This window comes from Ranitomeya variabilis, chromosome 6 (genome assembly GCF_051348905.1).
Source record: "Ranitomeya variabilis isolate aRanVar5 chromosome 6, aRanVar5.hap1, whole genome shotgun sequence".
NCBI lineage: Eukaryota > Metazoa > Chordata > Amphibia > Anura > Dendrobatidae > Ranitomeya > Ranitomeya variabilis.
The window spans coordinates 579730736-579756816 of record NC_135237.1 but is presented as its reverse complement, the minus strand read 5'-3'; the positions used below and the strand labels follow the sequence as shown (position 1 = coordinate 579756816).

Sequence of the window (26081 nt, the reverse complement as noted above, 5' to 3'; positions counted from 1 at the left end):
TGCCTGGAGGGGAACGGGGAAGGGGTGCCTGGAGGGGAACGGGGAAGGGGTGCCTGGAGGGGAACGGGGAAGGGGTGCCTGGAGGGGAACGGGGAAGGGGTGCCTGGAGGGGAACGGGGAAGGGGTGCCTGGAGGGGAACGGGGAAGGGGTGCCTGGAGGGGAACGGGGAAGGGGTGCCTGGAGGGGAACGGGGAAGGGGTGCCTGGAGGGGAACGGGGAAGGGGTGCCTGGAGGGGAACGGGGAAGGGGTGCCTGGAGGGGAACGGGGAAGGGGTGCCTGGAGGGGAACGGGGAAGGGGTGCCTGGAGGGGAACGGGGAAGGGGTGCCTGGAGGGGAACGGGGAAGGGGTGCCTGGAGGGGAACGGGGAAGGGGTGCCTGGAGGGGAACGGGGAAGGGGTGCCTGGAGGGGAACGGGGAAGGGGTGCCTGGAGGGGAACGGGGAAGGGGTGCCTGGAGGGGAACGGGGAAGGGGTGCCTGGAGGGGAACGGGGAAGGGGTGCCTGGAGGGGAACGGGGAAGGGGTGCCTGGAGGGGAACGGGGAAGGGGTGCCTGGAGGGGAACGGGGAAGGGGTGCCTGGAGGGGAACGGGGAAGGGGTGCCTGGAGGGGAACGGGGAAGGGGTGCCTGGAGGGGAACGGGGAAGGGGTGCCTGGAGGGGAACGGGGAAGGGGTGCCTGGAGGGGAACGGGGAAGGGGTGCCTGGAGGGGAACGGGGAAGGGGTGCCTGGAGGGGAACGGGGAAGGGGTGCCTGGAGGGGAACGGGGAAGGGGTGCCTGGAGGGGAACGGGGAAGGGGTGCCTGGAGGGGAACGGGGAAGGGGTGCCTGGAGGGGAACGGGGAAGGGGTGCCTGGAGGGGAACGGGGAAGGGGTGCCTGGAGGGGAACGGGGAAGGGGTGCCTGGAGGGGAACGGGGAAGGGGTGCCTGGAGGGGAACGGGGAAGGGGTGCCTGGAGGGGAAGGGGGAAGGGGTGCCTGGAGGGGAAGGGGGAAGGGGAGCCTGGAGGGGAAGGGGGAAGGGGAGCCTGGAGGGGAAGGGGGAAGGGGAGCCTGGAGGGGAAGGGGGAAGGGGAGCCTGGAGGGGAAGGGGGAAGGGGAGCCTGGAGGGGAAGGGGGAAGGGGAGCCTGGAGGGGAAGGGGGAAGGGGAGCCTGGAGGGGAAGGGGGAAGGGGAGCCTGGAGGGGGAAGGGGAGCCTGGAGGGGAAGGGGAGCGGGGAGCCTGGAGGGGAAGGGGAGCGGGGAGCCTGGAGGGGAAGGGGAGCCTGGAGGGGGAAGGGGAGCCTGGAGGGGAAGGGGAGCGGGGAGCCTGGAGGGGAAGGGGAGCCTGGAGGGGAAGGGGAGCCTGGAGGGGAACGGGGAAGGGGTGCCTGGAGGGGAACGGGGAAGGGGTGCCTGGAGGGGAACGGGGAAGGGGTGCCTGGAGGGGAACGGGGAAGGGGTGCCTGGAGGGGAAGGGGGAAGGGGAGCCTGGAGGGGAAGGGGAGCCTGGAGGGGAAGGGGGAAGGGGAGCCTGGAGGGGAAGGGGAGCCTGGAGGGGAAGGGGGAAGGGGAGCCTGGAGGGGGAAGGGGAGCCTGGAGGGGAAGGGGAGCCTGGAGGGGAAGGGGGAAGGGGAGCCTGGAGGGGAAGGGGGAAGGGGAGCCTGGAGGGGAAGGGGGAAGGGGAGCCTGGAGGGGAAGGGGGAAGGGGAGCCTGGAGGGAAGGGGAGCCTGGAGGGGAACGGGGAAGGGGAGCCTGGAGGGGAACGGGGAAGGGGAGCCTGGAGGGGAACGGGAGCCTGGAGGGGAAGGGGAGCCTGGAGGGGAACGGGGAAGGGGTGCCTGGAGGGGAACGGGGAAGGGGTGCCTGGAGGGGAACGGGGAAGGGGTGCCTGGAGGGGAACGGGGAAGGGGTGCCTGGAGGGGAAGGGGGAAGGGGTGCCTGGAGGGGAAGGGGAGCCTGGAGGGGAAGGGGAGCCTGGAGGGGAAGGGGGAAGGGGAGCCTGGAGGGGAAGGGGGAAGGGGAGCCTGGAGGGGAAGGGGGAAGGGGAGCCTGGAGGGGGAAGGGGAGCCTGGAGGGGGAAGGGGAGCCTGGAGGGGAAGGGGAGCCTGGAGGGGAAGGGGGAAGGGGAGCCTGGAGGGGAAGGGGGAAGGGGAGCCTGGAGGGGAAGGGGGAAGGGGAGCCTGGAGGGGAAGGGGAGCCTGGAGGGGAACGGGGAAGGGGAGCCTGGAGGGGAACGGGGAAGGGGAGCCTGGAGGGGAACGGGAGCCTGGAGGGGAAGGGGGAAGGGGAGCCTGGAGGGGAAGGGGAGCCTGGAGGGGAAGGGGGAAGGGGAGCCTGGAGGGGAAGGGGGAAGGGGAGCCTGGAGGGGAAGGGGGAAGGGGAGCCTGGAGGGGGAAGGGGGAAGGGGAGCCTGGAGGGGAAGGGGGAAGGGGAGCCTGGAGGGGAAGGGGGAAGGGGAGCCTGGAGGGGAAGGGGGAAGGGGAGCCTGGAGGGGAAGGGGAGCCTGGAGGGGAAGGGGAGCCTGGAGGGGAAGGGGAGCCTGGAGGGGAAGGGGGAAGGGGAGCCTGGAGGGGGAAGGGGGAAGGGGAGCCTGGAGGGGAAGGGGGAAGGGGAGCCTGGAGGGGAAGGGGGAAGGGGAGCCTGGAGGGGAAGGGGAGCCTGGAGGGGAAGGGGAGCCTGGAGGGGAACGGGGAAGGGGAGCCTGGAGGGGAACGGGGAAGGGGAGCCTGGAGGGGAACGGGGAAGGGGAGCCTGGAGGGGAAGGGGGAAGGGGAGCCTGGAGGGGAAGGGGGAAGGGGAGCCTGGAGGGGAAGGGGGAAGGGGAGCCTGGAGGGGAACGGGGAAGGGGAGCCTGGAGGGGAAGGGGGAAGGGGAGCCTGGAGGGGAACGGGGAAGGGGAGCCTGGAGGGGAAGGGGGAAGGGGAGCCTGGAGGGGAAGGGGGAAGGGGAGCCTGGAGGGGAAGGGGGAAGGGGAGCCTGGAGGGGAAGGGGGAAGGGGAGCCTGGAGGGGAAGGGGGAAGGGGAGCCTGGAGGGGAAGGGGGAAGGGGAGCCTGGAGGGGAAGGGGGAAGGGGAGCCTGGAGGGGGAAGGGGAGCCTGGAGGGGGAAGGGGAGCCTGGAGGGGAAGGGGGAAGGGGAGCCTGGAGGGGAAGGGGGAAGGGGAGCCTGGAGGGGAAGGGGAGCGGGGAGCCTGGAGGGGAAGGGGAGCCTGGAGGGGAACGGGGAAGGGGAGCCTGGAGGGGAAGGGGAGCCTGGAGGGGAACGGGGAAGGGGAGCCTGGAGGGGAAGGGGGAAGGGGAGCCTGGAGGGGAAGGGGGAAGGGGAGCCTGGAGGGGAAGGGGGAAGGGGAGCCTGGAGGGGAAGGGGGAAGGGGAGCCTGGAGGGGAAGGGGGAAGGGGAGCCTGGAGGGGAAGGGGGAAGGGGAGCCTGGAGGGGGAAGGGGAGCCTGGAGGGGAAGGGGAGCCTCGAGGGGAACGGGGAAGGGGAGCCTGGAGGGGAACGGGAGCCTGGAGGGGAACGGGGAAGGGGAGCCTGGAGGGGAACGGGGAAGGGGAGCCTGGAGGGGAAGGGGAGCCTGGAGGGGAAGGGGAGCCTGGAGGGGAACTGGGAAGGGGAGCCTGGAGGGGAACGGGGAAGGGGAGCCTGGAGGGGGAAGGGGAGCCTGGAGGGGAACGGCGAATGGGAGCCTGGAGGAGGAGAAAGACAGGATAGGAGAGCCAGTAGGAGGACATGGAAGGGAAGCCAGGAGGAAGACGGCGAACGGGAGCCTGGAGGAGGAGAAAGACAGGATAGGAGAGCCAGGAGGAGGACAGGGAAGGGGAGCCTGGAGGGAGAAGGGGAGCCTGGAGGGGAACGGGGAAGGGGAGCCTGGAGGGGAACGGGAGCCTGGAGGGGAACGGGGAAGGGGAGCCTGGAGGGGAACGGGGAAGGGGAGCCTGGAGGGGAAGGGGAGCCTGGAGGGGAACTGGGAAGGGGAGCCTGGAGGGGAACGGGGAAGGGGAGCCTGGAGGGGGAAGGGGAGCCTGGAGGGGAACGGCGAATGGGAGCCTGGAGGAGGAGAAAGACAGGATAGGAGAGCCAGTAGGAGGACATGGAAGGGAAGCCAGGAGGAAGACGGCGAACGGGAGCCTGGAGGAGGAGAAAGACAGGATAGGAGAGCCAGGAGGAGGACAGGGAAGGGGAGCCTGGAGGGAGAAGGGGAGCCTATAGGAGGAGGAGGACAGAGAAGAGGAGCCTGGAGGAGGAGGAAGACGGCGAACAGGAGCCTGAAGGAGGAAGACAGGGAAAGGGAGCCTGGAGGAAGAGGACGAGGAAGTGAAGCCTGGAGGAGGAGGAAGATGGCGAACGGGAGCCTAGAGGAGGAGAAGGACCGGAAAGGAGAGCCTGGAAGAGGAGGAGCACGGGGAATGGGGATCATGGAGGAGGAGGAGGACAGAGAAGGGGAGCCTGGAGGAGGAGAAGGATGGGAAAGGAGAGCCTGGTTGAGGAGGAAGAAGTGGAAGCAGACCCTGGAGAAGGACAGGAAAGGGGAGCCTGGCGGGGGAGGAAGATGTGGAAGGGGAGCCTGAAGGAGGACTGGGACGGGGAGGAGGAGGAGGATGCATCATACAAGGCATATTAGTGCCAAAGGGGAGGGACATAACTGGGTGATGCAAGAGCCTGGATAGAATAGGACGGGAAGTGGGGGCCATTATAATGACGGAATTTGTGGGTGCACAGCCCCCCATATATAATGACTTGTACATCAGGGCGCCCGTCCTCTGCCCTCATGTCTGCAATCGAGACACTTGTTATCTGAGGGGAACGGATGACCCCACTCACTGCCCTCATACTGAGCCTCCTGGTTCATGGATATTCCACTCTGTAGTGACGCCTGGCATTGTGCGCTCTCCACTTTGTAGTGACGCCTGGCATTGTGCGCTCTCCACTCTGTAGTGACGCCTGGCATTGCGCGCTCTCCGCTCTGTAGTGACGCCTGGCATTGCGCGCTCTCCGCTCTGTAGTGACGCCTGGCATTGCGCGCTCTCCGCTCTGTAGTGACTCCTGGCATTGTGTGCTCTAGGCTCTGTAGTGACGCCTGGCATTGCGTGCTCTGTAGTGACTCCTGGCATTGTGTGCTCTCCGCTCTGTAGTGACTCCTGGCATTGAGCGCTCTCCGCTCTGTAGTGACTCCTGGCATTGTGTGCTCTCCGCTCTGTAGTGACGCCTGGCATTGTGCGCTCTCCGCTCTGTAGTGACGCCTGGCATTGTGCGCTCTCCGCTCTGTAGTGACGCCTGGCATTGTGCGCTCTCCGCTCTGTAGTGACGCCTGGCATTGCGCGCTATCCGCTCTGTAGTGACGCCTGGCATTGTGCTCTCCGCTCTGTAGTGACGCCTGGCATTGCACCCTCTCCACTCTGTAGTGACGCCTGGCATTGCGTGCTCTGTAGTGACTCCTGGCATATTGTGCTCTCCGCTCTGTAGTGACTCCTGGCATTGTGTGCTCTCCGCTCTGTAGTGACGCCTGGCATTGCGTGCTCTCCGCTCTGTAGTGACGCCTGGCATTGCGTGCTCTGTAGTGACTCCTGGCATTGTGTGCTCTCCGCTCTGTAGTGACTCCTGGCATTGAGCGCTCTCTGCTCTGTAGTGACGCCTGGCATTGTGCGCTCTCCGCTCTGTAGTGACGCCTGGCATTGTGTGCTCTCCGCTCTGTAGTGACGCCTGGCATTGCGCGCTCTTCGCTCTGTAGTGACTCCTGGCATTGCGCGCTCTCTGCTCTGTAGTGACTCCTGGCATTGCGCGCTCTCCCCTCTGTAGTGACGCCTGGCATTGCTTTCCCCTGCTCCTGGCACGTGGTGAGGTGCGAGGTTGCGTGGCCTCGCCGTCCTGTTTGTTGGAGACCTCGCTGTTGACTCCGAGATCAGGAAGTTGCTGCTTCCTCTTCATCACTCAGAGGGTGGTCCGAGGTTAACCCCTGCACTGCTGGCCTAGCTGTGGCCAGGGCACACTGGTCGGCAGTGTCTATGGGGGGTGTTAGGGACACTGCACTTCTGCATCCTTTTTTCTCCAGGGTTATGGCTTCTCTTGGGTTAATGCCGTTTCCAGGGCCGAATATTTACCCAGCAGACAGTAATGTGCCTGGAAGCTGCCAACTCAAACACGGGCACGGCCCGTCCCGACAGCACCAACTCCGCAGGGCACCGAGACCCACATCCTGCGCCAACTGCACACTGTCAGGTTTAACCCTTCCTCTGCTGCATCTGTTCTGGGAATGTTGGGTGGTGTCTTGTGCCTGCACTGACCCCCGGCGCACCCCGCTGCTGCGCCTTCTGTAATGGCCGGTGACCCCCGCTCTGTATAATGGTCTCTTTCTCTCTGTCCAGTTCGTCAGCTACTGCAGAGCGGATTCAGCGCCAATCTGTACAACGAGGACGGCCTGACAGCGCTGCATCAGGTGAGTGCCGGACCCCAGGGGACGAAGACTGCCCCTTATTTTTCCTCCTTCCTTGTTCCCCTCCGTTCTCCTTCCTTGTCTCCCCTCGTCCTCTTTCCTTGCCTCCTCCACCCCTCGTCCTCCTTGTCTAAACCCCCCCCCCCCCCCCCGCGGCCTCGTCCTCCTTCCTTGTCTCCCCCATCCTCTTTCCTTGTCTCCCTCCGCCCCCTCGTCCTCCTTCCTTGTCTCCCCCTTCCTTGTCTCCCCCCGTCCTCCTTCCTTGCCTCCCCCCCTCATCCTCCTTCCTTGTCTCCCCCGTCCTCCTTCCTTGTCTCCCCCATCCTCCTTCCTTGTCTCCCCTCGTCCTCCTTCCTTGTCTCCCCTCGTCCTCCTTCCTTGTCTCCCCTCGTCCTCCTTCCTTGTCTCCCCTCGTCCTCCTTCCTTGTCTCCCCCATCCTCCTTCCTTGTCTCCCCCCGTCCTCCTTCCTTGTCTCCCCCCGTCCTCCTTCCTTGTCTCCCCCCGTCCTCCTTCCTTGTCTCCCCCCGTCCTCCTTCCTTGTCTCCCCTCGTCCTCCTTCCTTGTCTCCCCCATCCTCCTTCCTTGTCTCCCCCATCCTCCTTCCTTGTCTCCCCCCGTCCTCCTTCCTTGTCTCCCCCTCGTCCTCCTTCCTTGTCTTCCCCCCCCCCCCGCGGTCTCGTCCTCCTTCCTTGTCTCCCCCATCCTCTTTCCTTGTCTCCCTCCGCCCCCTCGTCCTCCTTCCTTGTCTCCCCCCTTCCTTGTCTCCCCCCGTCCTCCTTCCTTGCCTCCCCCCCCTCATCCTCCTTCCTTGTCTCCCCGTCCTCCTTCCTTGTCTCCCCCATCCTCCTTCCTTGTCTCCCCTCGTCCTCCTTCCTTGTCTCCCCTCGTCCTCCTTCCTTGTCTCCCTCGTCCTCCTTCCTTGTCTCCCCTCGTCCTCCTTCCTTGTCTCCCCATCCTCCTTCCTTGTCTCCCCCGTCCTCCTTCCTTGTCTCCCCCCGTCCTCCTTCCTTGTCTCCCCCCGTCCTCCTTCCTTGTCTCCCCCGTCCTCCTTCCTTGTCTCCCCTCGTCCTCCTTCCTTGTCTCCCCCATCCTCCTTCCTTGTCTCCCCCATCCTCCTTCCTTGTCTCCCCCCGTCCTCCTTCCTTGTCTCCCCCCTCGTCCTCCTTCCTTGTCTTCCCCCCCCCCCCGCGGTCTCGTCCTCCTTCCTTGTCTCCCCCATCCTCTTTCCTTGTCTCCCTCCGCCCCCTCGTCCTCCTTCTTTGTCTCCCCCCGTCCTCCTTCCTTGTCTCCCCCCTCGTCCTCCTTCTTTGTCTCTCCCCCCGTCCTCCTTCCTTGTCTCCCCCGTCCTCCTTCCTTGCCTCCCCCCCTCGTCCTCCTTCCTTGCCTCCCCCCCTCGTCCTCCTTCCTTGCCTCCCCCCTCGTCCTCCTTCCTTGCCTCCCCCCCTCGTCCTCCTTCCTTGCCTCCCCCCCTCGTCCTCCTTCCTTGCCTCCCCCCCTCGTCCTCCTTCTTTGTCTCCCCCCGCCTCGTCCTTCCTCGTCACCGGTCATGGATGTGTTTGTGCTCTCAGTGCTGCATTGATGACTATGAGGAGATCGTCCGGTTGCTGTTGGATGCCGGAGCCGATGTGAACGCCTGCGACAGTGAACTATGGACGCCGCTGCACGCCGCCGCCACCTGCGGACACCTGCACCTGGTGGAGCTGCTCATCCAGCAGTAAGTTTCACCATAGTAACGTGGAGGAGACCATTGTACACACGTCGGGTTGACCGTGCCCTCTCCATAGTAATGCTAACCTGCTGGCTGTGAACTCTGACGGGAACATGCCCTATGACCTCTGCGAGGATGACGTCACCCTGGACCACATAGAGACCGCTATGGCTGATCAGGGTGAGTCCCTCCCCCGCCGCCCTTCTGCTGTCGTTTTGTGTGATGGCTTCCTCTGACTCTCGCGGGGTCTCTCCTTACTAGGTATCACCCAGGAGAAGATCGAGGAGGCGCGGGCGGCCACCGAGGTGATGATGGTGTCCGATATCCGGCAGCTGCTGGAGTCAGGGCCGAGGTCAACGCTCAGGACACGGCCGGCACCAGCCTGGTGAGCGACCCCTGTGTGTGTTTATATGTCACTATTATCACAGCCCTGGAAGGTCACGCACATCCACCTGCTGTGATCTTGGGGTGGAACAGCTCTGCTGCCCCTATTGTCCGAGCAATTAGACGATTGGCCAAAGAAGTAATGGAGGAAGCCGCAGGCTGTCACCACCAATAGTTTCCTGATCACTGACCTAAGAGTCTAACACATGGAATATGTGTAGATCCCCCGATACAGTCGCTGCCAACTCCACCATAACCCCAGACGACTGGCCGCCACCACTAACTGTAGGCCTGGCTCTGGTTCCTGTAGTGTATGGCTTCGAGGCGTGGTTTACAGAACAAAAGGAAAATAACGATTACATTTATATTTAATCAAGAACAATACGCAGTGTTAATAAAAAAAGAAATCTAGAAAAGATTTTACAAAAGGGACCGCAGTACAGCATATGCAATTACATAAAATAAAAGGGTTTAACAAAATATTTACTTCCCCGTCACAGAGAAGATTCAGTTTAGCGAAGGCGAGCGCTTCGTTTGAGGCCGTTCAGTAAACGAGAGTCACGCGTACACAAGTGTGTATCTCCGTACAGGAAAACAGATCTTTAAAGAGCACCTGAATTACACCCACACACCCCTCTGTGATGACCCAAGTTGTGGGATGTCTTCAGCCCTTAAAGATTTTTTGAAAATGCCCGCAGAAGTTCCAGATCGCCGCCATATTTATTGAGATTTTATTGTTACCCAGACGCCAAACCTGACACGGCTGCTGTCAGTGATTTGGCCATTTTGAATTTGGGGCTTATAGGCAGGGGCTACAGTTATGAGAAAACATGCGTATTCTCCCCCTATTAGCCCTGAGGTCCAAAAATGTATGTCCCAGTACTATTGGATCCATACAAACGTCGATATTCCATAATTTCTTTCGGAGACATATGTATATAAAAAGCATCTAGTGTGAATGTAGAACGCTTCCTTTGAAGGGACAATGTATTTCTTGGGAGAAAAGGGTTCTTCCACTTCTGTGTCTAGACACAAACACATGTACCCTACTGTTGTGTGAATTACCTGCCGATTCTAAATCTGTCTTTGCTCAGGAAAGGCGCTTCCTTCCGTCACCTGAGGACTTTGTAGATGTTCATTAGGGTGGTGACTTCTTCTCTGTCCCCATCTGTACGTCGCAGTCTTACCCTTCCCCATACTCTAACCTGCTCTTGTGTTACTGTATACCCCTTCACTGCAGGAACAGAGAGATACTAATATCTTACATGACCGTGTATAATATGCAGTCTTGGCCAACAGTGTTGGCACCCTTGGACTTGTGGAAATGTCAGAATCTGGGAGAAATACTGCATTTCTGGAACACGTCTTGTTATACTTGGGTTTATTTCCTTTGTGTGTATGAGAATAACACAAAAAAAAAAAAAGAGGGAAAAAAGCAAATTGGACATAACCCCTTACCGACATCGTGCGTAATAGTACGCCGATGTCGGTATCCCCCCGCTTTGATGCGGACTCCGGCGGTGAGCTCACATCTTTGCTGGCACATGTCAGCTGTTTTGTACAGCTGACATGTGCCCACAATAGGCGTGGGTGGAATCGCGATCCACCCGCAGCTGTTAACTAGTTAAATGCCGCTCTGAAACTCTGACGGCGGCATTTAACAAGCGCTTCAGGCCGGAAACACTCTTGAGACCTCTATGGTTGTCAGTGCCGGATTGCTATGAGCGCCACCCTGTGGTTGGCACTCATAGCAAGTAATTGTGCTACATAGGAGCGATGTGATCATCACCTGTATGTAGCAGAGCCGATCAGGCTATGCCAGCTTCTAATCTCCCATGGAGGCTATTGAAGTTATGGCAAAATAGTTAATTTAAAAAACTTTTTTTTTTTTTAATTAAAAAAATTATATAATCACCCTCCTTTTGCCCCTTTTAAAATAATTAAAAAAAAAATCAAACCTCCACATATTTGGTATCGCCGCGTTCAGACTCGCCCGATCTATCAATAAGGCGGCTTTCACCCATCAGGCTAAATCCGGCGGTGCGCGGAGCGTCGGATCCGGCATAAATTGTACAAAACTGATGCGACGGATCCGCTTCGTCTGTTTTTTTCTTCCGGTTTTTAACAACGCCCATGGGAGGCTCCCAAACGTGATTGGCCTCTGGAAACCTCTATATACAGTGTTCCTACAGCCCATCTGTGACAGGTCGTAGAGGAGCAATGGTGAAGATGGCCGGCGTGATGGCGAACATTGTGAAGATCTGTGCGGATGTTACTGTGGAGGCGAAAGCGATTGTTCTGGAGAAGGAGACGGCGGATCATGCGTCAGCGCCGACGGCGTTTGTGGATCCACCAATCACAGCCCAGAGAATGACGCGTGGGGGGTATTCTACACTGTACATGGAGCTACGAGGAGACCCGAGAAGTTTTCAGCTACGTGCGGATGAAAGCGGAGACCTTGGACGTGTTGGTGGAGCGGTTGGACATCTCATCCGAAGAAGTGACTCGTATTGCCGATTCTCCATTTCACCGGCGGAGCGTCTGACGGTCACTCTTCGGTAAGCCATGTGTATTGTATCTCCTCCTGTTAAAGCTGACTTATAACTGTAATGTTGTTGCTGGTATTTTCTGCTCCTCTTTCCCTTTTTTTCACAGATTCCTTGTAACTGGAGAATCCCTTTCCTCGCTCCATCTCCGGGATTGTGAAGCCCACCTGCCGTACATTGTGGGACTCTCTACATGGCGAGTTTATCCCACATCCCACAACGGAGAGTTGGCTGGAGATGGCGGAAAAATGCCAACAAATCTGTCAGTTTCCCAATTGCTTGGGTGCAGTGGACGTGAAACATATCCGCAGCGTCAAACCTGCTGGATCGGGATCTGAATATTTCAACTACAAGAAATATTTCTCCATTGTGCTGATGGCCATCGCTGAATACAAGTTTATAGCGGTGGATATTGGGGCCTATGGCTGCTCCAATGATTCCCAAGTGTTTAAAGTGTCTGCTATGGGGTGTCATCTCTATGGAAACGGCTTCCAATTTCCACCCCCCAGACCGCTGCCTGAAACCTCGGGGCCACCAATGCCTTACCGTCACACCGTGCAATTTTCGTCGCTACGACGGCACGATCCGTGACGTCGCAGCGATCGTATGATTATCGCTCCAGCGTCGTAGACTGCAGTCACACTTTGCAATCACGGCGCTGGAGCGATGCCGAGGTTCGCTGGTAACCAGGGTAAACATCGGGTTACTAAGTGCAGGGCCGCGCTTAGTAACCCGATGTTTACCGTGGTTACCAGCGTAAAAGTAAAAAAAAACAAACAGTACATACTGACCATCTGATGTCCGTCAGGTCCCTTGCCGTCTGCTTCCCGCTCTGACTGAGTGCAGCCGTACAGTGAGAGCGCAGCACAGCAGTGACGTCACCGCTGTGATCTGCTCTCACTTTCCGGCCGGCAGACAGACAGACAGCAGGAAGCAGACGGCAAGGGACCTGACGGACATCAGATGGTCAGTATGTACTGTTTGTTTTTTTTTACTTTTACGCTGGTAACCAGGGTAAACATCGGGTTACTAAGCGCGGCCCTGCGCTTAGTAACCCGATGTTTACCCTGGTTACAAGCGATTGCATCGCTGGATCGCTGTCACACACAATGATCCAGCGATGTCAGCGGGAGATCCAGCGACGAAAGAAAGTTTCAAACGATCTGCTACGACGTACGATTCTCAGCAGGGTCCCTGATCGCAGTAGCGTGTCAGACACTGCGAGATCGTAACGATATCGCTAGAACGTCACGAATCGTACCGTCGTAGCGATAAAAATGCCACTGTGTGACGGTACCCTTATTTATGTGTTGGAGATGAAGCCTTCCACCTCTCGGCAGTACGGCTGAAGCCGTACTCCAGTAGAGGATTGATGCCAACTACGAGAGGTTTTACCAGGCCAATAAGAAAAAAGAAAATGGAGAAGAGCACTCGCCATCTGTCAAAATTCCAATCTTTGTGACATCAAGTCAACGGCAGGAGAACTAGGGAGAACGTGTGCTTCCAACAGACGACGGCCTGGACGGCCTTTTTTCTCATTGGCCTGGACGGCCTTTTTTCTCATTGGCCTGGACGGCCTTTTTTCTCATTGGCCTGGACGGCCTTTTTTCTTGAATGAGCACCCGGATTCCGTTATGGCTGAAAGTAACAGTATAATAATAATAATAATAATACACCAGCTGTGATACATTGTGTGTGGTAGTGGTGTACAGTGTGCAGGAGGTGCGGAGTGTTTAATTACCGCCGAGCACGGAGAATGGTGGAGTGCGCTTCTTGGACTCTGACCACCAAATGGAGAGCTCTGACTGCTACCAACCTGAAGACTGACACTGTGGACGAGGTGGTGAAAGCTTGGGTGGACCTGCACAATCTTGTGATCTGGAGCAGCAGATTGCCATTGCTGACCACTCTGGAGAAACCACCGTGGCTGATTATCAGAACATTACTTCTAGAGGTTCTGTGTCCGTTTCCAGAATGACATTTGCTGAATACTACGCAGGAGGAGAGAGTGAAACATTCGCCTTCACCCTTGTTACCCAAAGTATTTAACCTGATTTAATAAATGAAACAAAACAATTTTTGAACCCAAAAATTGTTTTATTTACAAATGTTTTACAAAATAGTTATAAATTGACATAGTACTGGAGGGGCTGTCTGATGGGGACACTTCGACAGTGGGAGTGTGGAGAGAGGATGGTGGTGGAGAAGGATCAGCAGGTAAAAGTGAAGGGCTGGAGAAAGAAATGGAGCGTGTGGACATAAAAGCAGGTTAGTGTTGGGATTTAGGAAGGGTGGAGGGATTGGGAGGAAGAAGAGGTGGTGGGTGGAGAAGAGAGTTGTGTTTGGGGAATGATGGGTGTGGAAGAAGACTGGTGGTAGTGGCAGGGAATGGAGGCGTGGGTGATGTGGTTGTGAACTGGTACGGGGCAGGATGCTGGTACGGAGGAGGATGCTGGTGCGGGGCAGGATGCTGGTGCGGGGCAGGATGCTGGTGCGGGGCAGGATGCTGGTGCGGGGCAGGATGCTGGTGCGGGGCAGGATGCTGGTGCGGGGCAGGATGCTGGTGCGGGGCAGGATGCTGGTGCGGGGCAGGATGCTGGTACGGGGCAGGATGCTGGTACGGGGCAGGATGCTGGTACGGGGCAGGATGCTGGTGCGGGGCAGGATGCTGGTGCGGGGCAGGATGCTGGTGCGGGGCAGGATGCTGGTGCGGGGCAGAGTGTTGGTACGGGGCAGGATGCTGATACGGGGCAGAGTGCTGGTGCGGGGCAGGGTGCTGGTGCGGGGCAGAGTGTTGGTGCGGGGCAGGATGCTGGTGCGGGGCAGGATGCTGGTGCGGGGCAGGATGCTGGTGCGGGGCAGGATGCTGGTGCGGGGCAGGATACTGATACGGGGCAGGATGCTGGTGCGGTCCAGGATGCTGGTGCGGGGCAGGATGCTGGTACGGGGCAGGATGCTGGTGCGGGGCAGAGTGTTGGTACGGGGAAGGATGCTGGTGCGGTCCAGGATGCTGGTGCGGGGCAGGATGCTGGTACGGGGCAGGATGCTGGTGCGGGGCAGAGTGTTGGTACGGGGAAGGATGCTGGTGCGGTCCAGGATGCTGGTGCGGGGCAGGATGCTGGTACGGGGCAGGATGCTGGTACGGGGCAGGATGCTGGTGCGGGGCAGAGTGTTGGTACGGGACAGGATGCTGGTGCGGTCCAGGATGCTGGTGCGGGGCAGGATGCTGGTACGGGGCAGGATGCTGGTACGGGGCAGGATGCTGGTACGGGGCAGAGTGTTGGTACGGGGCAGGATGCTGGTGCGGGGCAGGATGCTGGTACGGGGCAGGATGCTGGTACGGGGCAGGATGCTGGTACGGGGCAGGATGCTGGTACGGGGCAGAGTGTTGGTACGGGGCAGGATGCTGGTACGGGGCAGAGTGTTGGTACGGGGCAGGATGCTGGTACGGGGCAGGATGCTGGTACGGGGCAGGATGCTGGTACGGGGCAGAGTGTTGGTACGGGGCAGGATGCTGGTGCGGGGCAGGATGCTGGTACGGGGCAGGATGCTGGTGCGGGGCAGAGTGTTGGTACGGGGCAGGATGCTGGTACGGGGCAGGATGCTGGTACGGGGCAGAGTGTTGGTACGGGGCAGGATGCTGGTGCGGGGCAGGATGCTGGTGCGGGGCAGGATGCTGGTGCGGGGCAGGATGCTGGTGCGGGGCAGAGTGTTGGTACGGGGCAGGATGCTGGTGCGGGGCAGGATGCTGGTACGGGGCAGGATGCTGGTGCGGGGCAGGATGCTGGTACGGGGCAGGATGCTGGTGCGGGCTGTCCTGGAGCAGGTCCAGCTCTGGTGGCAGGCTGTGTCTGGCTGTCCTGGGGCAGGTCCAGCTCTGGTGGCAGGCTGTGTCTGGCTGGCCTGGGGCAGGTCCAGCTCTGGTGGCAGGTCTGTCTTGCCGGCTGGTACATGGATGAGTGAAGGCCCGCCTGGCAGGCTTTATATCTGTCTCCTAATTGGGGGCTGGCCAATTGTATCTGACATGACAGAATCCGGTGCCCACAATCTTCCATTCTAGCTGTCTGGTTTTTCGCCGCAGACAAAAAACGTAACTTTGTACGTCTTTTCCAGACGCCGGACAAACACTTTTTGCCGTATCCAGCGAAAGACGGACGAAACGTGAGGCCATCCGGTGCTAATATAAGTCTATGAGAAAACAATGCATCCAGCGGCATCATTCGCCAAATCCGTTTTTTTTTTCTTTCAAAAATCGCCGGATTGAGCCTGACGGCAAAAACCTGATGTGTGAAATCAGCCTAAGAAAAAAGGATTAACCTGATCGCTACACGGCGTAGCGAGAAAAAGTCAAAACACCAGAATTACGTTTTTTTTGGCCGCCTTGACATTGCATTAAAATGCAATAAGGGGATGAAAAGAACTTATCTGCATCAAAATGGTGTAAAAAAAAAAAACCCCAAAAAACGAAAGATGGAGACGTTTCGGGTATCGGAAAATGGTGCAATTTATTTATTTATTTATTTTTTAAAGCAATGTTTGGAATTTTTTTCACCACTTAGATAAAAAAAGAACCTGGACATGTTTGGAGTCAATGAACTCATAATGACCTGGAGAATCATAATGGCAGGTCCGCTTTAGCATTTACTGAACCTAGCAAAAAAGCCAAAGAAAAAACAAGTGTGGGATTGCACTTTTTTTGTAATTTCAGCGCACTTGGAATTTTTTGTTTCCTGTTTTCTAGTACACGACATGGTAAAACCAATGGTGTAATTCAAAAGTACAACTTGTCCCGCCAAAAATAAGCCCTCACATGGCCATATTGATGGAAAAATAAAAAAGTTATGGCTCCGGGAAGGAGGGGAGCGAAAAACGAAAACGCAAAACCGAAAAAAGCATCGGGGGGAAGGTAATTTCACGCACACCCCAAAATATTGGCCGGACACAAACCAAACCTTTCCAAAATTGTACATGAAAGAAAATCGGAGAAGTGAGGTCATCATGATGAAGACACATGTACTACGAGGAGAAACAGCGCTTAGCCGTCCTGGGCTGCAGCAACGAGCTATGTAGAGGAACAGCACGGAGCCGCCCAGGGCTGCAGCAAGGAGCTACGAGGAGGAACAGCATGGAGCCGCCCAGGGCTGCAGCAAGGAGCTACGTAGAGGAACAGCAGGGAGCCGCCCAGGGCTGCAGCAAGGAGCTAAGAAGAGGAACAGCATGGAGCCGCCCAGGGCTGCAGCAAGGAGCTACAAGGAGGAGCAGCGCGGAGCCGCCAAGTGCTGCAGCAAGGAGCTATGAGGAGAAACAGCGTGGAGCCACCCAGGGCTGCAGCAAGGAGCTGAGAAGAGGAACAGCGCGGAGCCGTCCATTGCTGCATCAAGAATCTACAAGGAGGAGCAGCGCGGAGCTGCCAAGTGCTGCAGCAAGGAGCTATGAGGAGAAACAGCACGGAGCCGCCCAGGGCTGCAGCAATGAGCTACGAGAAGGAACAGCGCGGAGCCGCCCAGGGCTGCAGCAAGGAGCTACAAGAAGGAACAGCACGGAGCCGTCCTGGGCTGCAGCAACGAGCTACGAGAAGGAACAGCGCGGAGCCGCCCAGTGCTGCAGCAATGAGCTACGTAGAGGAACAGCACGGAGCCGCCCAGGGCTGCAGCAAGGAGCTACAAGAAGGAACAGCACGGAGCCGCCCAGGGCTGCAGCAAGGAGCTACAAGGAGGAACAGCGTGGAGCCGCCCAGGGCTGCAGCAAGGAGCTACAAGAAGGAACAGCATGGAGCCACCCAGGGCTGCAGCAAGGAGCTACGAGGAGGAACAGCATGGAGCCGCCCAGGGCTGCAGCAAGGAGCTACAAGAAGGAACAGCATGGAGCCGCCCAGGGCTGCAGCAAGGAGCTACAAGGAGGAACAGCGTGGAGCCACCCAGGGCTGCAGCAAGGAGCTAAGAGGAGGAACAGCGCGGAGCCGCCCATTGCTGCATCAAGAATCTACAAGGAGGAGCAGCGCGGAGCTGCCAAGTGCTGCAGCAAGGAGCTATGAGGAGAAACAGCGTGGAACCGCCCAGGGCTGCAGCAAGGAGCTACAAGAAGGAACAGCACGGAGCCGCCCAGGGCTGCAGCAAGGAGCTACAAGAAGGAACAGCATGGAGCCGCCCAGGGCTGCAGCAAGGAGCTACAAGAAGGAACAGCGCAGAGCCGCCCAGGCCTGCAGCAAGGAGCTACGAGAAGGAACAGCATGGAGCCGCCCAGGGCTGCAGCAAGGAGCTACAAGAAGGAACAGCGCAGAGCCGCCCAGGCCTGCAGCAAGGAGCTACGAGAAGGAACAGCACGGAGCCGCCCAGGGCTGCAGCAACAAGCTACGTAGAGGAACAGCACGGAGCCGCCCAGGGCTGCAGCAAGGAGCTATGAGAAGGAACAGCATGGAGCCGCCCAGGGCTGCAGCAAGGAGCTATAAGAAGGAACAGCATGGAGCCGCCCAGGGCTGCAGCAAGGAGCTACAAGGAGGAACAGCGTGGAGCCACCCAGGGCTGCAGCAAGGAGCTAAGAGGAGGAACAGCGCAGAGCCGCCCATTGCTGCATCAAGAATCTACAAGGAGGAGCAGCGCGGAGCTGCCAAGTGCTGCAGCAAGGAGCTACGAGGAGAAACAGCGTGGAGCCGCCCAGGGCTGCAGCAAGGAGCTACGAGGAGGAACAGCGCAGAGCTGCCCAGGGCTGCAGCAAGGAGCTACAAGAAGGAACAGCGCGGAGCCGCCCAGGGCTGCAGCAAGGAGCTACGAGGAGGAACAGCATGGAGCCGCCCAGGGCTGCAGCAAGGAGCTATGAGGAGAAACAGCGTGGAGCCGCCCAGGGCTGCAGCAAGGAGCTATGAGGAGGAACAGCGTGGAGCTGTCCAGGGCTGCAGCAAGGAGCTACGAGGAGGAACAGCATGGAGCTGTCCAGAACTGCTGCAAGGAGCTACGAGGAGGAAAAGCGTGGAGCCGCCCAGGGCTGCAACAAGGAGCTATGGGGAGGAACAGCGTGGAGCCGCCAAGGGCTGCAGCAAGGAGCTGCGAGGAGGAACAGCAAGGAGCTATGAGGAGGAACAGCACGGAGCTGCCCAGGGCTGCAGCAAGGAGCTACGAGGAGGATCAGTGCGGAGCCGCTCAGGGCTGCATCAATGAGCTACGAGGAGTAACATTGCGGAGCCGTCCAGGGCTGCTCCAAGGAGAAGAAACGTAAATTCTCAATTGAAATGTCCTCTGGAAAGTAAAAGCAATAGCATTTGAAAGTCCAGACTACAGAGAAATGAAGTACCGTATATTTTCTGTCATTCCTAGTTTTAATGTTTTTGTCAAACTTCCAAGTTTTCCTTACCTGAGGAAGTTTCGCTGGAGAGTCTACTTTTTTCCAGAATTGTCAGTAAGCATCTTTGTTTCCAGCATGTGATGCTCGTTCGCACTCACCTGTGGCAAGTAACATATGTGGGCAATGTGAAAATCCCACCTGAAACCAGATAAAAGGGGAGAAGTTGCCTCAATCTTTGCATTGTGTGTCTTGTGTGTGCCACACTAAGCATGGAGAACAGAAAGAGGAGACAAGAACTGTCTGAGGACTGGAGAACCTCAATATCACCAATCTCAAGGTTACAAGTCCATCGCCAGAGATCGTATGTTCCTTTGACCACAGTGCACAGCATAACGAAGAAGTTTGCGACCCCTGGTACTGTAGCTAATCTCCCTGGACAGAGGAGAAAAATTGATGAAAGGTTGCAACGCAGGATAGTCTGGATGGTTGATAAACCCCAGTCAAGGTCCAAAGAAATCCAAGCTGTCCTGCAAACTGAAGGGTCTCAGTGTCAGCACGGACTATCTGTCCACATAGAAATGAAATGCTATGTCAGGAGACCCCATTGCTTACACAGAGACATAAAAAAGCTAGTCTGCAGTTTTCCAAGAGGAGGAAGAAGCTTGTGGATGGCTATAGAAGAGTCCGAGATCCCGGCTGAGAGGGGGAAGAAGCTTGTGGATGGCTATAGAAGAGTCCGAGATCCCGGCTGAGAGGGGGAAGAAGCTTGTGGATGGCTATAGAAGAGTCCGAGATCCCGGCTGAGAGGGGGAAGAAGCTTGTGGATGGTTATAGGAAGCGACTGACTGCAGTTATTCCGAAGGGTGCGACCAAATATTAAGGAGGGCACCAACAATTGTGTCTGTCTGGCGTATTTTGGGGTTTTGTGTGAAATTATGTCCAATTTGCCTTTTTTGTGTTGTTCCAATAAACACAAAAGAAATAAAAGTGTAAAAGAAAACGTGTAATTGTAATAATTGTCTGGTAGAAACACTTTCAGCCATGACTGTGTGTGTGTGTGGTACAGTTTGTGTGTGTGTGTGCTGACACCAGAGAACAATAACCCAGCAGTAATAACCATCCTTATTATAATACTGACGAGTGCCCCCCATTTCCCAGGCCTGGCGGACCTCCGCTAGTCTCACATCTGCCGCCTCCTTCTGTGTTCTCAGCTCTCAGCCTCATGTATAATTCACACCTTGTCTCCGGTGTCAGGTGACATCTTGTGTGCAAGAAGATGTCTGTGCCCAAAGGGCGAGCGTCATTACCTAGTGATCGCCCGCCAGACTGTCACATACCCTGGTTTATAGCGAACTGCCCCTAATACCCGGGGAGCAGCTCATCCCCGCCCCTAATACCCGGGGAGCAGCTCATCCCCGCCCCTAATACACGGGTAGCAACTCATCCCCACCCCTAATACCTTTGGAGCAGCTCATCCCTGCCCCTAATACACGGGTAGCAACTCATCCCCGCCCCTAATACACGAGGAGCAACTCATCCCCACCCCTAATACATGGGGAGCAACTCATCCCCGCCCCTAATGCATGGGGAGCAACTCATTCCCACCCCTAATACACGGGGAGCAACTCATCCCTTCCATTATACATGGGAAGCATCTTCTCCCCCCCCCCCCCCCCCCTCTAATACATGGAGAGCAGCTCATCTTTTCCCCTCCCCTCTCTAATGCACTGACCTCAGGACTCTGACCTCTTCCTCTGTATTACAGCTTCACATTGCTGCAGCGAATGGTTACGTGGCGGCGGCGGAGCTTCTGCTGGAGCACATGGCCTCATTGAATGCTCGGGACAGTGATGGTTGGGAGCCGCTCCATGCCGCAGCTTGTTGGGGTCAGGTAAGTGCCCACCCGCTTCTGCCTGGCGGAGGGAGGCGGGGCCTCGGGCTGCCTGGCGGAGGGAGGCGGGGCCTCGGGCTGCCTGGCGGAGGGAGTTAGGACCTCGGGCTGCCTGGTGGAGGGAGGTGGGGCCTCGGGCTGCCTGGTGGAGGGAGGTGGGGCCTCGGGCTGCCTGGTGGAGAGAGGCGGGGCCTCGGGCTGCCTGGTGGGGGGAGGCGGGGCCTCGGGCTGCCTGGCGGGGGAGGCGGGGCCATGGGTTGCCTGGCGGAGGGATGGGGGGCCTCGAGCTGCCTGGTGAGAGGAGGCGAGGCCTCGGGCTGCCTGGCGGTGCTGTGCTATCACCAGTTTTTGTTTTCCACAGATGCAGTTGGTGGAGATGCTTGTTGCTCATGGCGCTGATCTGAACACCAAATCTTTGCTGGATGAGACCCCTCTGGGTGCGGACACGTGATGTAACTGTGGGGGAGGTCGGACATAATGATGCGATCACATGATCACAAATCCCTTCTGGCATTTAAAGAAAAAAAAATCTAAAAAGTTGTAGAAAGTGGAACCTGTGCGGATGACAAGTATGTGTACATATATATATGGTGACATGTAAAAGTCTGTGCGCCCCTGGCCGTGATTCCTTTATCTGGAACAGAAGCAGGTTACGATGAAATGACCTAAAGGCCTGAAGTTACAGGTGCCGTTTCCTTTGTATTTTATAGCAGCTTGTAAACGCTTTTGTAGACAAGTCTTCCCATTCTCCTCTGAAGCCTTTTCCTCCGTTCTTCTTGGAGAATTCCTCCCGTTCTGTGAGGTTCCTGGTGGTCTCGCGTCCTCTGCTATGTTGAGGTCTCACCACAGATTGTCAGTGATGATCAGGGGACTGTGAGGGCCATTGTGAAGCCTCCATCTCGCGCCTTCTGACGTTGTCTATGGTGGAATCTGCAGTGTGATTAGGATCATTCTCCATTTTTTTTTTTTTTTTTTTACCATAATCTTTTTCTTGTTTTATAAGTGATACTTTACAATGTAGCCTCCGATCATTGCCCATCATTACAATGTCTTTCTCAATCATTTATGGGCTACACGTAACTATTATGGGAGGAGGTGACGCCGTCAGATTATTATCCCGCGTATCGCCATTACTAGCCCTATTACCTCGGTGTCCTCGGTGTAGTGTGAATGATGGCAGCCGGCCCGTCTCCTGAGACGTGACCCTGAGTTACTGGTGGATGGAGCCATTATCTTCTCTGACAGACAGCGGTCCTTCACCAGAGCCACGATCTCGGCTAGTGACGGACATTAGGGGTTTCTCCAATATCCTGCGATTCCAATGTTCGTAGCTATGAGGGTGTGCGATCACTGTCCGGAGCTGGGGCGGGATGACATCCAGGTCAGTGGCCAGAAGCGCCTGCTCCCTCCTAATCTTCATTGGGATGCCGCTAATCTGGGACACTAGGTGGGGGATTGCCCCCCAGAGCCGCTCCACCCTATGGCAATCCCACCAGACGTGTATCACATCTGCGTTGGGGTCTCAGCAGTAGATCTCAGACACTCTGTATGGTGTGAATACAGCAGCTTTCTGGCGCTCTCTAGGAGGTCGGTGCACCTAGTGTCCCTATCATTGGGAAGGACGTCCGCCACTGACCGGGAAGATCCCGCATTGTAGATCAGTCTCCCATTTGTGGAGATACGAGTCCAGAGAGGGGAAGGTCTCCTCCAGCACATGGTTGTGGCCTACAGACAGCGCTCTCCTTTGCCGCGCTGGGCGAGGAGCATCGTATATAGATTGGAGGTTGTGAGAATATTTTATATTATTCTTTCCCTGTAGAAAATGTCTAATAGTAGATATTTATAATGATCTCTATGTAGAAGGTGATATGTATCTCTGATCGTAGAGAAGGAGGACCATATTCCTTCCTCATACATGTCCCCAACCAGTAGGACTCCCAGGGATTTCCAGTTACGGATCTGGAGGTCCAGAATAGACTGTTCCAAACTCTCTATGGGGGCTCTAGACAGCGGCAATTTAATAGTGTGCAGTTGATGCACTGATCAATGCATAGTGTGCATTGATCAGTGTGCTCCACACTCCCAGCGCCGACTCCACCGCTGGTGGCAGACGCAACTTCCTATCACCGCCGGGGTTCGGCCCAGTAATGATATATGAATAGAAACACGATCCAACATTGAGGAATTTATGAGATGTTTCTTGATTTGTATGCAAAGTCTGTCATCCTAATCATTCCACATCAACCTCAGTTGTTCAAATATGTCTGCTCTATAGTATCTCACCACTGGGGAGCAGCCCAGTCCTCCTCCTGTTATTGGGATGTATAATATGTCTGCTCTATAGTATCTCACCACTGAGGAGCAGCCCAGTCCTCCCTCTGTTATTGGGATGTATAATATGTCTGCTCTATAGTATCTCACCACTGAGGGGCAGCCCAGTCCTCCTTCTGTTATTGGGATGTATAATATGGCTGCTCTATAGTATCTCACCACTGAGGGGCAGCCCAGTCCTCCTTCTGTTATTGGGATGTATAATATGGCTGCTCTATAGTATCTCACCACTGAGGAGCAGCCCAGTCCTCCTCCTGTTATTGGGATGTATAATATGGCTGATCTATAGTATCTCACCACTGAGGAGCAGCCCAGTCCTCCTTCTGTTATTGGGATGTATAATATGGCTGCTCTATAGTATCTCACCACTGAGGAGCAGCCCAGTCCTCCTCCTGTTATTGGGATGTATAATATGGCTGCTCTATAGTATCTCACCACTGAGGGGCAGCCCAGTCCTCCCTCTGTTATTGGGATGTATAATATGTCTGCTCTATAGTATCTCACCACTGGGGAGCAGCCCAGTCCTCCTCCTGTTATTGGGATGTATAATATGGCTGCTCTATAGTATCTCACCACTGAGGGGCAGCCCAGTCCTCCTTCTGTTATTGGGATGTATAATATGGCTGCTCTATAGTATCTCACCACTGAGGAGCAGCCCAGTCCTCCTTCTGTTATTGGGATGTATAATATGGCCGCTCTATAGTATCTCACCACTGAGGGGCAGCCCAGTCCTCCCTCTGTTATTGGGATGTATAATATGGCTGCTCTATAGTATCTCACCACTGAGGAGCAGCCCAGTCCTCCTTCTGTTATTGGGATGTATAATATGGCTGCTCTATAGTATCTCACCACTGAGGGGCAGCCCAGTCCTCCTTCTGTTATTGGGATGTATAATATGTCTGCTCTATAGTATCTCACCACTGAGGGGCAGCCCAGTCCTCCTTCTGTTATTGGGATGTATAATATGGCTGCTCTATAGTATCTCACCACTGCGGGGCAGCCCAGTCCTCCCTCTGTTATTGGGATGTATAATATGTCTGCTCTATAGTATCTCACCACTGAGGAGCAGCCCAGTCCTCCTCCTGTTATTGGGATGTATAATATGGCTGCTCTATAGTATCTCACCACTGAGGGGCAGCCCAGTCCTCCCTCTGTTATTGGGATGTATAATATGTCTGCTCTATAGTATCTCACCACTGAGGGGCAGCCCAGTCCTCCTTCTGTTATTGGGATGTATAATATGGCTGCTCTATAGTATCTCACCACTGAGGAGCAGCCCAGTCCTCCTTCTGTTATTGGGATGTATAATATGGCTGCTCTATAGTATCTCACCACTGAGGAGCAGCCCTGTCCTCCTTCTGTTATTGGGATGTATAATATGGCTGCTCTATAGTATCTCACCACTGAGGAGCAGCCCAGTCCTCCTTCTGTTATTGGGATGTATAATATGGCTGCTCTATAGTATCTCACCACTGAGGAGCAGCCCAGTCCTCCCTCTGTTATTGAGATGTATAATATGGCTGCTCTATAGTACCTCACCACTGAGGGGCAGCCCAGTCCTCCTTCTGTTATTGGGATGTATAATATGACTGCTCTATAGTATCTCACCACTGAGGAGCAGCCCAGTCCTCCTCCTGTTATTGAGATGTATAATATGGCTGCTCTATAGTATCTCACCACTGAGGAGCAGCCCAGTCCTCCTTCTGTTATTGGGATGTATAATATGGCCGCTCTATAGTATCTCACCACTGAGGGGCAGCCCAGTCCTCCCTCTGTTATTGGGATGTATAATATGGCTGCTCTATAGTATCTCACCACTGAGGAGCAGCCCTGTCCTCCCTCTGTTATTGGGATGTATAATATGGCCGCTCTATAGTATCTCACCACTGAGGAGCAGCCCTGTCCTCCTTCTGTTATTGGGATGTATAATATGGCTGCTCTATAGTATCTCACCACTGAGGGGCAGCCCAGTCCTCCTTCTGTTATTGGGATGTATAATATGGCTGCTCTATAGTATCTCACCACTGCGGGGCAGCCCAGTCCTCCCTCTGTTATTGGGATGTATAATATGTCTGCTCTATAGTATCTCACCACTGAGGAGCAGCCCAGTCCTCCTCCTGTTATTGGGATGTATAATATGGCTGCTCTATAGTATCTCACCACTGAGGGGCAGCCCAGTCCTCCCTCTGTTATTGGGATGTATAATATGTCTGCTCTATAGTATCTCACCACTGAGGGGCAGCCCAGTCCTCCTTCTGTTATTGGGATGTATAATATGGCTGCTCTATAGTATCTCACCACTGAGGAGCAGCCCAGTCCTCCTTCTGTTATTGGGATGTATAATATGGCTGCTCTATAGTATCTCACCACTGAGGAGCAGCCCTGTCCTCCTTCTGTTATTGGGATGTATAATATGGCTGCTCTATAGTATCTCACCACTGAGGAGCAGCCCAGTCCTCCCTCTGTTATTGGGATGTATAATATGGCTGCTCTATAGTATCTCACCACTGAGGGGCAGCCCAGTCCTCCTTCTGTTACACAGGCCAACAAAAAACAACTTTTTTTATGTTTCTTTGATGAAAATAGGCAAATATTACTAATTTTGGGTCGAGAAACTCAAATATACCCACAGAATTGTTTAATTAGCTCTCGTTTTTTAGATACACGCCATGGAAGTATGTGCTGTAGGTAGCGAGAAGAATTCATTACAAGAGTATAAATTGCACAGTACAGTACACATATTTAGTATCGCCGCGTCCGTAACGACCCAACCTATAAAACTGTCCCACTAGTTAACCCCTTCAGTAAACACCGTAAGAAAAAAAAAAAAAACGAGGCAAAAAACAACGCTTTATTACCATACCGCCGAACAAAAAGTGGAATAACACGCGATCAAAAAGATGGATATAAATAACCATGGTACCGCTGAAAACGTCATCTTGTCCCGCAAAAAACAAGCCGCCATACAGCATCATCAGCAAAAAAATAAAAAAGTTATAGTCCTCAGAATAAAGCGATGCCAAAATAATTATTTTTTCTATAAAATAGTTTTTATCGTATAAAAGCGCCAAAACATTAAAAAATGATATAAATGAGGTATCGCTGTAATCGTACTGACCCGACGAATAAAACTGCTTTATCAATTTTACCAAACGCAGAACGGTATAAAGAAATTCATGAATAGCTGGTTTTTGGTTATTCTGCCTCACAAAAAACGGAATAAAAAGTGATAAAAAATGGTCACGTGTCCGAAAATGTTACCAATAAAAACGTCAACTCGTCCCGCAAAAAACAAGACCTCACATGACTCTGTGGACCAAAATGTGGAAAAATTATAGGTCTCAAAATGCCACGTATATAAGTGCCACGTATTTAAGTGCCACGTATAAGTGCCACGTATTTAAGTGCCACGTATAAGCAAAGTAATGATGGTAAGCAGTCTTCACAAGTGGAGTAATTGGTCTTCTTTGGTTGGCAAATGTCACATAACCACACACGTAACAAAAATTGTTAACAATATTTGCACATTT

At 55.6% G+C, this 26081-nt stretch overlaps 1 protein-coding gene across 1 annotated transcript in view; it reads left to right on the top strand.

The window, feature by feature from the left end:
• The window catches only part of PPP1R16A (protein phosphatase 1 regulatory subunit 16A), a 125376-nt gene that overhangs the window by 5922 nt on the left and 93373 nt on the right, over nucleotides 1-26081 (top strand). Inside the window, 7 exon segments of the mRNA XM_077271520.1 lie at nucleotides 6345-6415; nucleotides 7982-8127; nucleotides 8198-8301; nucleotides 8383-8466; nucleotides 8469-8506; nucleotides 20095-20220; nucleotides 20582-20657. Of these exon segments, the coding sequence (XP_077127635.1) occupies nucleotides 6345-6415; nucleotides 7982-8127; nucleotides 8198-8301; nucleotides 8383-8466; nucleotides 8469-8506; nucleotides 20095-20220; nucleotides 20582-20657 (645 nt within the window).